General features: G+C 39.5%; 1 protein-coding gene across 1 annotated transcript in view; it reads right to left on the bottom strand.

Moving 5' to 3' along the window:
* Nucleotides 1–15704, bottom strand: part of LOC110843473 — a 54657-nt gene that overhangs the window by 30204 nt on the left and 8749 nt on the right. Inside the window, exons 2-7 of the mRNA XM_022089439.2 lie at nt 10589–10687; nt 10395–10428; nt 7476–7684; nt 5209–5319; nt 3361–3533; nt 2942–2972 (exon numbers count right to left, since the gene is read on the bottom strand). Of these exons, the coding sequence (XP_021945131.2) occupies nt 2942–2972; nt 3361–3533; nt 5209–5319; nt 7476–7684; nt 10395–10428; nt 10589–10687 (657 nt within the window). The remainder of the gene's footprint in view (nt 1–2941; nt 2973–3360; nt 3534–5208; nt 5320–7475; nt 7685–10394; nt 10429–10588; nt 10688–15704) is intronic.

Below are 15704 nucleotides of genomic sequence, written 5' to 3'. Positions count from 1 at the left end.
GAAAGTCAACGGGTCCCAATAACTCTGCTCACACTCGTTCAACCTTATTCCAGTCATTCCTTGGTTGTTTCTTGTATGGTGGAAATTGCAGTTTTTGTTGGTATTCCTGGAATACGAACAAACTCAACTCTGCGTAAAGGGAGGGAAACAATGAAACCTGAAGAAAGTCAGTCAGACTACAGCTCCACTTTCATATGTACATACGAACGTATGTCCACATGCTTACCCTCTCCTTACTTTTACTACATTGTCTTCGTTATGAAAATTGAGTCGCAAAACTTCTCAATTTGCTAGAATTTGTTATGAATTCAGAGTCTATGCATCGAACAGGAAATGAGATACCCGACCTCATGTTTTAGAAACAAAAAAATTTAAATCAACTGAATATCTAACGTCGCCGACAAGTGGTAAATATGTCGACGTGCTATTCCAATTTCTCATCTCTCGTTCTCAAGAGTAATGTGTAACCTGTGCAATGTACATAAGAACCGTGCTCCTGGACTTGTGCTAATTAAACGCACTGTTGATGAAGGAAGAACTTGAATAATTATTTAAGTTTAGGAACCCCCCTTTATTCCCATTTAGGCAACATCGGATTTACAGTAATTGAAGTAAATTATTGCCAGCTTAAATTACCCATTAATTATACAAGATCAATTACAACACTTCTTGAAACCTGGTCATTCCATTGAAACGCCACACCATATTTATTTATGCAGCGTAGCAGTGTTAGCATAAAATATATTTTCTTGTCTTAACAAGCAGTTTAATGTGAGTTTTATTACTTGCAACGATAATCCCCGACTCAGAACAACCCTCGCCTCACTCTTTCCCTCTCTCACTCTTTAATCGCATTTCACTAAAAATATTGCATGCATGCAACCTGTTTTTTGGCATCAGACCCAGCAAGCAGCTTATGTAATATGCATACGCCAGCTTGTTCTTCCCAGTTAAGTACTTCATTTCCTGAATTTTCATCAGTCACTTGCTAGGTCAGGTCCAAAACACAACGTTTTTGCCGTGCGTGAGAGCGAGTGAATAAATGAACTAATCTGAAATCAAACAAGGCTGTCTAATTAAAATACTAACCTGTCGTATCATGACTGGAAAATCATGCTCGTATTTACATACGCACTTATTCTACTACTATTAGAAATTAGATTACCAGCTAAAATCCAATTACACATTTTTAGTGAATATAAATACCTGCCCAGTATTTACGTAGGAATGTATAGTCAAAATCATTTCCAACACCTCACAAACAAAACAGGATTTCTTAACACGAACAACAAATTTGCCATAATATGCACATATTATGCCACATTTTTTCAAATCTGGCAACCCATACACACACATCATTACTTTTATACCACAACATATTATATCGCAGTACAAAATAAAACCTTTCAGGTTTCCGACGGAATCTAGGAAAGAGGTGTAACAACGCTGCCGTGAGATGTGTTGCTCTTGTTGTGTGCAGAAGTATAACAAAAGTAAGTCTCAATCGAACTTGTATTGGTACGCACGTATGTAGTTTAGAGTGGAGAAAGTAAAACTCGGTTCGTTGTTTGTCAGCTGCGTGTCACCTTGTGCAACTGCGGCTAATGGAAGGTAGTCTCTTTTATGCGAGGAATGATTCCTTTTGATCTTTACTTAGATTTCCAGGCCTGCAGATTAGCGTTGTGCACTTACATATATTTAATATAGTAGACCGGAGAAATTCCCAGTGTTTCATTAGTTGGATTTGGGATGAAAACCTCAGACCAACAAACGAACGGCTACATACATATTGCTGCTGCGAGTGGCCAGTGGCTAAGCACTAGACCGCCGCGATTGTATAGTATCCACGTGAAGAAGTAATAGTGTTCAGGCCGTGGAGGGATTAAGTAAATGAAAATGTGGTGGGGAGGCGTGAGCTTCACCATCCATCTTCCCATTTAATGACCTATCAAATCTTTCACCTTTTCTGCACCAATACATACTTCAAACTATTTCGCTCCCTCCAAGATAAACTTTTATGCTGCTTGGTGGTTTAGCCACAGTCCCAAATTTCTGATGGCGGAGGTACAACATATTCCATTCACAGCAAATAAATACGGATTGTGAACATTTCAATTTTTGAAAATCTAAAAAGAAATAGAACAAGGTCGTCGGGATATCTAAACACAAATATTTCATGGTTTTGTACATGTTTCTTCAATATAAGATTGATGTGTAGTCCTTCACCTTTTAATATGGATCAAAATTAGCAATTTTTTTCAAATAAAGAAATAGGTCAGCTCAATCAGATCTGACGTTATCAAGACCGTGTCCTGACCAAATGCCAGCAAAAGAAACGTGAATGTTAACTGATAAAGGTTTCGCACACGAGAAAAAGGGGCACACCAAACATACGCTATTCTAGACCGAACTTGGGCCAGATTATGTGTATGTATGTATGTAATACTTCACCTCATGTGTGTGTGTCAGATTGGCCACTTCCTATTTCCGTAACCCTCGTTTTCTTGCCCCGAATCAAGCCAACTTTTTGTTCGTGCTGATTCTCAACAAAAATCAGGACCAAATGGAAAGAAGGTGTAACTCGAATCAAGGTGCACAAGCAAATGTGTATCGTCATCACGTTCTGTACAAACTTTTGGCTCAAAAGTAAAAAAAACACAAAAGTTTGCTCTCAAACGTGCCCTCACTCTCTCATTCGTTTCTTCATAGTCCCCTGTTTACGGAAAGTTTGATTAAATTAGTAATGAGATTTACGATACGATGCGATGGAGAGATAACTGGAAAAGGAAGTTGTGTTGGGGTTACGCAGTTCTTCCCCTAGGAGTCCGTCGTACGTCGAAAGGTGTTATGCGCCTATTTGCCTATATGCTGAGTAGATGCATGACCAAGGGAGCAGAAGACGCGAGAGGCTACAAGTAGTTGAAAGGAAAGTTTGACTTACGATTTAAATCAAGAACAACCGACTTCTCCACCTAGAATTTTAAATATTAGATTAAAACATAGAAAAAACTGCACAACAGTTGATTTTTTACCCAGTAGAAAAAGTAGTCATATTCATACGAGACAATCATTGTAACTCTTTTTCGTAGCAGTAAACAAATGTATATATATAAATAGACGACATTTAATCTTTTAAATTGCTACTTGGATTTGCTTAAAAACACAAATGTTCCCGTGCAATTATTTTAAATTTAAATTCCCACATATAAATATACTAACTCATCCCGAATTTGGTATACAAAACTAAAATGCTTTCTCTTTTGGAAAAACGTATGCATGCAAATATTTCTTTTTGTTATGGTATACTATTTTTTATGACAATCCATATAAATTTATATCTTGAAAGCATGGTTTTCTCACCGGTTGAATGAGTCGTGTGTTGGTGGCTTTACACGAGAACTGGGAGTTGAGATTAGACCGGTTTAGCCCCTTAAATACAAATTCATTGATCACATTTCCATATCGGTCAGAATGGTATGTTCCGTCCTCCAATTCTCCATTGACGTAAAACACGACGGACGGTTCAGGTTTTCCTATTTAAACAATGAAACTGAAATTGAATAACAATGAAATTGCTGCACTTTCTCGGCTCGTTCGCATACAAATGCCATACCATCATGTGCCATGTTATGGCCATCCCCGTATCAAAGTTCAAAGCAAAGCATCACCAAACCAACTAACAACAACTAAACTCGGGAGAATGGTTGGTGGCGGCTGCTGACAAACAACCGACCGCAACAGCGGCAGAAAACAGACAACAAGCACAAGAATAGTTCGATTTGATTGCAAGCTAGACGAAGGCGAAGAAGGGCAAATGCAAAGCAGGCAGGTCGTCGTCGTAGTCGAGAACGTTGGGATCGTTGGCTTGCATGACGATGGTGGTGAAAGTGGAAGGAAACTGCCAGTTTAGAAGGAAAGAGATATGCCATAGCATCACAAAAGGAATACAATGCACTCTGCACAATGTGAAAGCATAAAGGGCGCCATAACAAAGGGAAATCGTTGACACCACACCACGCAGGCAGACATTGCTATTGCTTGCAGTTGAAAATTTGAAGAAGCTATGAGCAGCAAAGGTCTCGAGGGAAATTTATTGTTCCGAGATCAAATCAGCCACATGTAAACACAAAAGTCGCCGAGTTCTCGCATTTACTGGAAACATACTTTTTCTACGATTTCCTCAAGACCAACAATTTCAATTTTTTAGCAATAATAAAAATACAATTTATAAACTTTTGGTTTCTTTGGTCTACTTTTATAATTGAATAACGGGAACATAATCTGTCATACGAAGCATAATACGATTTTATCACCCGTAAGTATCACATTACAAAAATTTCTTTGAGCCTTTACGTGTTTACTTTCAGACCGACAAGAGCCATGTTTACCATTTCCTGTCAGACATGCCATAATTTGATACGATACCGTACCATGTCATTAAAAGTTGGCTAAGAAATTGGATAATTTTGCAAAAGTTTGTATGGATTCGGTAAAAGTTCCAGCAAACATATCCTATTGAATAGCAACCTGGCTTGTGCACATAACAAAACCTGAATGAGACTTGCACTACTTCACATTGGTCAACCAAGTAAATATTACTGCACATTCTCGTGTCCTTTCATTGGAAGGGGAAGGAATATTGAAAACTTTGTTTGGTTTGCTATTTACTCAAAAGCTCAATGTTTATCAAACCATCATCTCATTATTTACATTATTTCATTTTTGCTATGTATGTATCAACAACACTAAAGAAGCACATACATATGTCTCCCTACAACCCTAAGCCCGTGTATATGAAAGAATAATAAATCCAAAGAAAATGGCAGGGACGGAAGCGAAAACCTGTGAAAAGAGATTATTATTATTATTATTATTTTCACGTGTCTGGAGGAATCCAATTTAGTTCCTTCGAGGGCTGCTTCAGTTATGAAAATGCTATTCATTGTTAATTATTTAGTACATTTTGGTAAAGTTCGAGTACTACACCGTCAGGAAAGCACCAGCTTGCTCAGAATTGAAAGTTATAAATGCAAAAACTTTAAAGCACAATATATAAGCAGGAAAATTATAGATATGACAATGTTTTTAAATCTGCTTAGGATTAGTACAACGGATTATTTGCATCAAGTGTGCAAATGTGAAAAGCGTCATCAAGCATATATCATGACATAAAAAATGTAAAAATTCTCGCTCCCGAAAATATGTTACCTCCGAAAACCCGGCAACTTAGTCTAACATCTGAGCCTTCAACGTACGGGCCCAACACGGATGAAACCTCTTGCCCCGTCTCGTCGTAAATTACAGGCGTCGAGGGTGGTACTGGAAACAAGAAGAGTGACACTGTTAATTTGTACACAAGCAATTTGTCTGTCTCTTCCTGATACTAAACATAAAGTGGTAATAAAATATGCCTAATTTCTTCTTGAAATTCACCCTTCTGAGCAATAAACCATCTACCCAATTTTCAATTTAAAACTATTTTGGGGGAGGACGGGAAAGGTGGAAGATATATTCGTGGTAAATGCTTGAACATAATTTTACTATCTATTTAGTGGGAATCAGATGGTCCTGCAAAATGGTGTTGTATGAGAGGATGCATAATTCAGAAAAATTCCCCAAGGTCTGGGGAAGATTGTTATTTAAATTGTGAAAAAATGGTGGTGTTGTTGCTCAATGACGGTATGACGACAAGAGTAGGGGAATGTAGTCTTTAAAGTGCATTTCTCTTTCTCTTGAAGAGAAAGTGTACGCTACTTTTAAGATTCCGTGTTAAAAGTATCAGCACTATTTTTTTAATTGGCTAATGTTAACACCTTATATTTTACAACGTTTCTTGGTTAGATGTTGGATAAGTGTAAGTTTTTATGCACTATTTCTTTGATATTACTCCTACTTTCGTGTATTTCCCATTCTAAGAAGTACAATCAACCTGATAAAATCCTTTTCATTTCTTGCTACAAAAATGAAACTATTTTTTAACCTGTATATTCTGTGTGCTATGAATGTTAAAATTACTAGTATCAATATACTGAAAACATTATAATGTTGACTATTCACTATTTTTAAATAGTTCACTGCACGGAGTCCAAAATGGCCATTTTTTTGTTCAAAATTTGTAAGGAGCAAATCCTATCATATATATATATATTCTTGACCAGGGTGACCTAAGGAATGCGCCTAATTTTTTTTGTGAGGTCACACCCCCTGGGGGGCGAACCACCCCCCCTGTGGGGGGGAAGTTGAGACTGACCCCTGAATATTGTTAAGCATCTATCGCTGATGTTACCTGCCAAATTTCAGAATTTTAGCTCGCATGGTTCGGGCGGTTCATGCATTTGAAGGTTGTAAAACAGGCGTTTTGGGGCTTTTTCGACCACACCCCCTACCCTAAGTGGGACGCATGGGGAAGTGAACTTGGTGCTGTCTGATTTACCCCTTCGAGTACTACATAATCCTACAAAGGTTCCTTGGAATCGAGCGGGATGCTCTAGATATTTCATGCCGAAATCGTCCATAGCAAGTTTTCAAACTTAGGCAAATAATGTTATGGGAAATGGTGAAAAAATGGTGGACGATTTCGGCATGAAATATCTAGAGCATCCCGCTCGATTCCAAGGAACCTTTGTAGGATTATGTAGTACTCGAAGGGGTAAATCAGACAGCACCAAGTTCACTTCCCCATGCGTCCCACTTAGGGTAGGGGGTGTGGTCGAAAAAGCCCCAAAACGCCTGTTTTACAACCTTCAAATGCATGAACCGCCCGAACCATGCGAGCTAAAATTCTGAAATTTGGCAGGTAACATCAGCGATAGATGCTTAACAATATTCAGGGGTCAGTCTCAACTTCCCCCCCACAGGGGGGGTGGTTCGCCCCCCAGGGGGTGTGACCTCACAAAAAAAATTAGGCGCATTCCTTAGGTCACCCTGGTCAAGAATATATATATATATGATAGGATTTGCTCCTTACAAATTTTGAACAAAAAAATGGCCATTTTAGACTACAACATGTTGTAGTAAAGCTAAAAAAATATGCAATACGATTTCTGTAAGATAAGAGAATTCTTGTAATTTCCATGTGATTTGTATCATGCATGTTCTCAATAACTAGAGTGCACTTTGAAATGAACGAACGCGTTAATTGCTACTCGTCACGTTTAATGGAGCTTTTAAAGTCACATCAATGCTCTCGATATAAAAGTTGATGGCATGCAGTTCATGAGTAAAAATATAATGACTTCATTGTGCCCGTGCATGCATCCGCAATTAGTGGTAAACACTGAGAAATCATCCACACTTGGCTACCTAAACTTACATTGATATGCAGCTGGTAGCTCAGAAATGGTGCGTTAATTCTTTATGATTACCAATGTATGTGCAACTCTGATCATAAACATGGTAAAAAATGTGAACCATAATAACAATCATAAATACTGATAATGTATGTTTTTGCATTAAAAAAACAGCTTTGACCTTACCAACTACAGTCAGATTGACTAACGCATTACGAGTTGGGGAATATCGATAATCCACTCTGCATCGATAAACACCTTCATCGCTAAGCTGCAAATCACTGACGAGAAGATGTGCTGGGTAAGAGCCTGCTTGGAAATCCGCTCGTCGATCAAATCCTGTTTTTGTAGACGTAGTTTTTGCCGTCTTCATCCCACGTCCTCGAACATCGAAACTGAAAATAATTACTTAATTTATATAACTTGTAACATGGGGTTTAAACTTTTAGGTACGTGTTACCTCCCCATAAATAACTTGCTTCTTACCGAAGACTGCTATTTTTAGCCAATAATTAATTGTACGCAGCCTTCACTTTTAACTCGTCCCTAACTAGCCCACAATATTTGATTCCACATCTCATATTCCATGCCCGAAAGTCTTTGAGAGCCTTTTCTCCATTGTTCCCAGACAATGGGAGAGAGTAATGTTATTACGTACATACACACGTCTATTACTTTTGAATACCCACCGCCACGAGCATCGTCCCATCATCATTCGCATCCCCGCACTACTTGTGTGTTTTCAAACAAAAACACAAATGTAAAAGTTGGATTCCATAATAAACCGCACGACTGGTAACACGATACTCGACTACATTCATAACCGTGCCACCTACATACTTGCTTACATCCATAGGTACATATATGTACGTACATGTGCATGCATGTGTATCAAGAGCAGGGAGTAAATCGCCAGTCCTATTTCACCACCGCACTGCAGTTGTACATTGGCCGGAAAAGCACCATCATGAGTGAAAGTGCAGTGTGTTGTTGAAAAGCGTCAAAAGTGCGAAAGCCGACTACTTTTCGCATTACATACTTAATAGGAGAGCCCCAAACAGCGTTACTTGGCCTGGAAAAGGTGACGAATCAGAAGCAGCACTACTTTACTTTCCCTCTTCGTACACACGGAGAGGAGATAGTCGACGGATGATTATGCACAAAAAGACACTTGCTTGAAAGGGAATGGTGAGTGAGCGAGTGGGAGAATGTGCGGTTCCACATGCTTTTATTGGTTGTGGCTGACATTTTATCAATAATGTGGTAGTGGAAGCAGTATGCAGTCGTCAGCCGCCTCTTCCCCGTACGTTGTGTGGCTCCGGTAAAGCTTTGTGATGCGGTGATGGTAATAATATTCCTACTTTTAGCATCCTCTGGGCTGAGATGACTCGCTACGTTGTACTCATTTGGATTGAATTTCGTCTTTCTCTGCTTTCTCCCCAGTGATCACCTCGTCTCGTGTGGGGTTGGGTGTGGTGGTGGTGAGAGTGAGTACAGGCTATGGCTGAGAGTACATATTGCACAGAGGTTGGTGGACAAAAAGTAAAATTTAAACTGAGAATGAAAAAAGCTTCTGAAATTTCCATATGCGAACTGTCTCTTTAATGGAAGAACCGTGTCATATATTTCCGGTTCGGGAGATGATCATCAGCCCGCTTTGATTAGAGTCTGAGTAGGGAATGGAATTTCTGGTTAGTTGCCTCTTTGGTTGGTATGGTTACTTGGTTCTTCATCCACCACCAGACTCGGAGTACATCATATTATTATCGTCCCTGTATACAACACGGCAGACAGCAGGCTGTACATGGCAGTGGTGGTATGGCATTCATGACAGGAAAGAAAGCAGCTAAGCAATACCCTGCTCTCTTGCTTCCTTGTCTGCGTAGTAAAGTGAGATGAATACTTTTTCTCCATTTGCTCAAAAGAAGGGATTTCTCAAAGAAATTCGAATCTTGAAAGCAGGAGCTCAATTTCTATTAAAAATATGTACATACTCACATCCAAGATTTGCATGAAAAGTTTTATTTACTTGGCTCGTGGTATTACGTATGCAGGTATTAGTATTAAATGTTTATACGTATGCATATAAAGTAATTTAAAAATATGTAGTACAACGAGTTTAAAAATACTATACAACATCAAATATTGTCCTGCAGATGATGGAATAGATGCGGATCTGTATTAACATTAAAGTACTAATTCACCCGTCGCCCACGTTCTTTGACTTCATGAATAATCGACTGGACTACATAAATACTTACATGTAATACAATCTACCGTGGTGCTAAATATTGTTTATAACTGCAGTGCATTGCAGAGATAAAAGCGAACAGGATCTTTTTATAGGTTTAATAGTCCAACGGAGACGCAATGTCTGGAACCAGAGGCCACGTATGATTTCTTTCACAAAGACCACAGAAATCCAAGGTTTATAAATACAGCGAAATATGATGATAAAATAGATGCGAACGGATAAAATGAATCTGCGTTTTTTTTTGCTTTCACCATTATCCTTATTTTTTGGCAATATTAACCAGTCTAGGATTTTCCGATTTTTCTCTTTTCTCTCTTGGGCGTCAGGGTGATGTGGGTTTTATGAGGATATCATGGTTAATTCACCTGTCTATCAACCAGTCAGCCTTGTTAAGCAAGAGATTGATATGAATGACATAATGCTGTCAACTACTTTACCACTTGCTTCAGTACATCATAATGCAATTTTGAGACACTTGCTTGATAGGATGCCAGATTGTCTACCCAGAATGTGCAAGAATGTCCTCCGCTCAAAGTCACTTGCTTTCCTGTTGGGCTTTCTCCCCTGCGCTGTACATGTCAGAATCGCTCTCTTATTATAAAATATTAACTTTAAAAGAAACTTGTTTCAGGGCATCAAAAAGAGCTGCATATATTGCTCTTCTCCATGCCCACAGACTTTCCCCCATGTTTGTGTGTACAATGCGGCATTATGGTTTGCATATTACGTACAAACTTTGCAAAGTTACATAAGATTGTCGTCATTGCGAAGCGCCACAGATTAACCAAATAGTGCAGAGTTTGTATATTTGCCCTGAAAGGCTTAACAGACAAGAATTGCGTTCTTCTTACCTGTAGAAAGGTTTTCCAACATGCTCCCGGAACCCTAAAAATACATAAAATTTAACATTCATAAAGTATTTCTGCACATTTGTTTACAAACAGCTCACTAACCACATCATACATCATCGTAAAAACTACTACTCAATTTTTCATAATTCTATACAAGAACATTAATAATTACAAATTGCGAAAGGTGGACTTACATAAGACCATGTAGACTGTGTCGTCTCGTCTTTTCGGTGTGATATCACAGGGCATCTCCACTCGGTGACCCAAAACCCCTTCGACGTGAACTACTGGAACTGTTCCCAAAGAAAATAACAAGTCAAATCCGCTTACTTTCTCTTTCCATTTAAGGCGATTAATTTTCTCATTTATTCCCATCCTCTCACTTTCGCTCCATTACAGTGGTAACTAACTAACCTCGAGTAACACTAATGCTAACTAATGCTACAGACTACATACAGTTAGCGGTATGTGTAGGTTCACGGCTGCACATACGTGCATGCAATGTACGGTCGTATATTGGTTCAGCCTGCTGAGTGAGATGCCTTCTTTCAGATAAAAATTTTCTCTCCTGATGCCAAATGAAGCGAGGGTTTGCCATAAAGGAATACCTCCTCCTCATTGGAATTACATGTGTACGCGTTTACACATCATCGACGCTTGCTTGTTGGTTTCTTCATGAATCTTCATAAGTCTGATCTGAACTGGGGCCAAGAAAGTGGCAGAGGTGGGAGTAAAGCTGGCAAAGAGCGAGCGTCCTTCAGCGACTGCAGCTCATTTTGTGCGAGATAAGTGAAATGCAGGAGCGACTGGGAGAATGGGAGAGTGGAGAAGAGGATGAGGGGATGTAAAGAAGAAGCTTAAGTTCTTTTCTTCATCCGACTTTCTCTACAAGGCTCAAATTATCCACTAATTCCTAAACGACATCTCTTTGACATCTACTATCTGCACTCTTGGCTCGTACGCACTCATCGCCTACAGCGTCTGACGTACCATGGGATCTCCTCCTCCTCCTCCTCTGCTTCCTTGCAACTAATAACGGTGGCAGTGCTAAGTAGCGATAATTTCATTTATACGCCACCACCCAGAAGTCAGTGTGCGATTTCTCCTTCCTTTCCGCTAGTGATCATAACCTCATTAAACTTATGGTAATCAGGTTTAATTTCATTTTCCACGCTGGTTTACGACTCCGTGGAAAATTGCACGCAATATGTGTGAAATCATTTCAGTGTAAAATAAAAAAGGAGAGAGTTTGGTCAACAAGTGTAACAGGAAATTGGAGACGCTGTGTACTTTTGTACTTGTGAATATGTCGGCTGTCCTCTCGGTAGTAACTCCTCAGTTTCGTTCTACAGTGGTCAGTGGAAGTACTGGATGCAGAAATGTACTGCCAAATTCCACGGCTTGGGTGGATGGGAGAGAAAAGTAGATTCAGACGAGTAGTAGCAGTTCTTAGTTTAGTTGCTTGGAATGAACTCGGTTTTCTTGACTACGACACATAAAACTGTAAGTGGTCAAGAATCATTTGGAGTAAATAGCCAATAAAACCTCATCTCTTGAGCCTTTTACTGCCATTGCAGCATTACACAAACCCACTACTCTCGACCAACACTCTCACATCAGCCACACAGACTCTCCACATTTTCCAGTATCACTCCATGTGCATACACTTTCACGACATTTACTCCAGGCAGAAAGTGACCCACTCTTACTTAACACATGATTGAGCGGTAAACTACATACGAAGGTGCATATACGTATTCAAACTTGAACTTTGACAGTAAAGTTCCTATTGTAAAATTAATTGTAATTCTTGAGTTATATTCATGGTAGGTGTTCGCCTTAATATAAGTACACAGATAGCACTCTCTCTACGTTTAGAAAATATATTTAAGGTCAGTACGGAAGAAAAATAATTTTCTTTCAGAGAATCTAATCCCGTAGTTTTTCTTTGCGGAGTCTCAAAGGAACCAAAAGCATCCCTAAAGTGGAGGAATTGTTCTAAGCAAACCATAGTTATTTATCAGCCTGTTTCTCTCTCGGATGCTTTACTTTCTCCTCTATGAGCCTTTATGCGCGGACGATGTATTTATACGTCGACGATGTGCTTTCCACCCTCTACAGCGTTAGATAAAGGAGAAGAGAGCGATATATGTGATTCTGCATTTTGGTATCATCCTCCATCTGGGTAGGTACATATATCAGGAAGGCATTGCTGGGAATAGAAACAAACTGCAATGAGATGAATCTGCTGATGTTAGAAAATGGGGAAAGTGGAGCACAAGCATGACTGGCTAAATATATATATCATTGCATTCTGCACAACCGCGTTTAGTACACGCCACGCAGAACGCACAGACATAAAGGGACTCGTTGGAGAAAAATTACTCGAGTAGAGCAGGCATTCGAATTGCATCCATTTTGCTCTCTCAGCGAATTTGCTCCTCAGAATCCCGGTGAATCGAATCACATATGAATCTGCATACCCATTTCCTCTCGAGTTATGTAAGGATTATATAAAGCGTTTATAATAGAGAATGATGGCTCCATTTCCGTTTGCGAAAGAATTACTTTTACCAACAGGGAGAAAAATCAGGGAGGAGAAAGTCAAAGTCCAATCACAAGTGATATGATGACGATGAAAGTAGTTTTAAATTCAGCTCCACTTGTAACACCAGCAGGAAGAAATGGGTATTGGATGAGATGGATTGAACGGATAAACTGGAATTGGATAAAGAGGAAGACGAAACAGGGAATTTGTTGGCCGGGAGTCAATGTGTGGAGAAAGGTGGCTGCATGAAAGAGTATCGGAATCCACGTCTGGGTTGAGACCAGAGAGATTTTCTTTCTCAAAGTTTTGTTAAGTTGAGTCGATGGAGAGAAAGAGAGAGCGATGGCTTTGCCCCTTTGCTATATTTCCATCCATGTTCAGTTCGCAGTGGTGGACATGGTAAAAGTGTTTGGCAGACAGGGGATTCCCCCATTTCATCCCACCAAAGTTTGAAAAAGGCTGATCGAGAGACATTCAAAATGTGTAAGTACCATCATAGCAAATGGGGACGAGATGAAGTTGGATGGAGGTAGGTAAAAGAGATGAAGGAATTGACGACGCCATGTTCAGCAGCTTTATTGCAGATTGAAAACGTACAGCACATCTTTGAAGGCAGCCCGAGCCAGGAATAGCATTCATACGTACGTAATATCATTATTATGAATTATCTACTAGTTGACTACCATGCATCACCATGACCCAACTAGCTGATGTCATCTCTCGGAAGCTCAAATATAATGATGAGCAACGCTGCCATGTTTCGGACATCCTAAATTTAGTTACGTTCAAGAGAGTCATCATACTTCGGAGGGACGAACGGACAGACAGATATGGTTACATGAGATTGGATCGGGCTAGAAAGTCAATTTCTCCTAAACTATACCATTTTCTCACACAATGTTATGCATCTTTTCGATAAAATCGAAGAGTTGAATACAAATTTCTCCATTTGTAGTTGGTTTCCAGAAGTCCTTGCAGAAGAGGCAAGTCAACTGCTTCCGAATTCAGACACATGTTTCTCTTTGGTTGAATACATCATCTGTGTAGGCGGTTGGGAAAGGTTGCTGCTAGTTAGTGCCTTGGTGAATGGTGAATCCACACAAATAAATATGTTAGCGTCGCATGTGCCAAATTGCACAAACACACAGGTAAGAAGAAGAAGGAGACACTTCGAGCAGAAACATTACGTCACAATTGTATCCGAAAAGAATGGTTATATTGTATGTTTGCATTGAAAGTGGTTTCCCATCTATGCCGTGACAGTCGCGTTGTTCTTTTTTTACATAGGTTGTTGAGGTCCAGGCTTCTCCTGGCTAAATGGATGTGCATGATTCAAATCGCAACAATTGGAATTTTTACATCTTCGAAGAGATGCATTTGCGCTCAGTTTCTTTTAAAGTCAATTGTTAGTCACAGATTTTGAAACTTTCAAGAAGGTTGGTGGTTCTGGAAGAATTTGTTATTGGCACTCGAAACATATTGGATGGATGGATTCATGAAGTACTGAAGCAGATTGGAGGGCAATGTATTTATCACATGGAGGGATTTCGAGAATCCATCACATCCAATCTTATCACCCTCTTCAATACCACGAAACATGATCTAATGTTAAAATTATACGACATTCAGAAAATCTTGGCCCTCTCAATTGCCCCGTCAACGGGATTGTGCATTTGGTCGTCCAGCTTGCTTTTTAAATTTCTCCTTCATTATTTGTTACTGTAGAACGGGACACATTTGCGAGCAGACACCTTTACGAGGACGGTAGAACAGGGAACATGAGGACTATCACACACAACGCCATTTCCGTTTACCAGGAATAAAAATATTCATTACCATTTACTCAACATTTACTATTAATTGCCATTCCGTGATAATTTCACCTTTCACTAAAATTATGTCTGAAAAATAGCTGTAGTTTGACAGTATCCGATCGCAATTCATTTATTAGAAGCATGTTCGTCCTCCTGCAGTGAGTTGGGAGGGAAAATCATTCATGACCACGAAATGAAATCATGTTGAAGGTCTCAAAAATGAATGATGTTATAAATTACTCCAGAGTTAGCCAACGCCCCTCGCTTATCGTATCGACTTGCTACAACCTGAACAACAGCTATTTCTCCCATATCGGAAAACCATCTCGAGCAGTGGTGTAAGTTGTAATATTGTTTGTTAATAGTTCCCAGCACGACTCGTGTTGCAAAAATGTACACAAAGTTCCTCCACTACGACGTTTACAGAATTGCTATTATAACATATTTGACTGCATTTCTTTTATTCGTTCCCCGTTCCAGGACCTGTTGTGGGGAGGAAAATCTCAGAGGCCACATTTACACTTGAGCCGAAGGGAAGGAAGTTATGGAGAACGGCTATATTACTTGGCGATAAAGACTAATAACAATACGAGGCCAATGGCGAAGATTGAGAAAGGAAACCTGCCTCTCACTTCATTCCTTTTAAACTGATCGTTCTTGGATTTCCACAAAGGAAATTACCTTCAGTTTCAAATCAACACGGAACATTTTGCCAATAATGTGAATGCCTATCCCGCCACCACGCCGTGAAAGACTAGGCAATAATACGTTCTACCAAATTTATTCTCATATTGTGACCTAACGCAACCTACATTCATGCGTATGCACAAATACAGAATATGTAGAAGGACTCATCACTCGTCATGCTTCTTCATGCACCCATGTGTAATTTCGGAAGGAAGAGGGCAATTCCATACTAACAAGAATATATACCTGCCCTAATTTCGT

This window comes from Folsomia candida, unplaced genomic scaffold, assembly GCF_002217175.1.
Source record: "Folsomia candida strain VU population unplaced genomic scaffold, ASM221717v1 Fcan01_Sc002, whole genome shotgun sequence".
Taxonomy (NCBI): Eukaryota; Metazoa; Arthropoda; class Collembola; order Entomobryomorpha; family Isotomidae; genus Folsomia; species Folsomia candida.
This window is presented reverse-complemented; position numbering and strand designations above follow the sequence as displayed.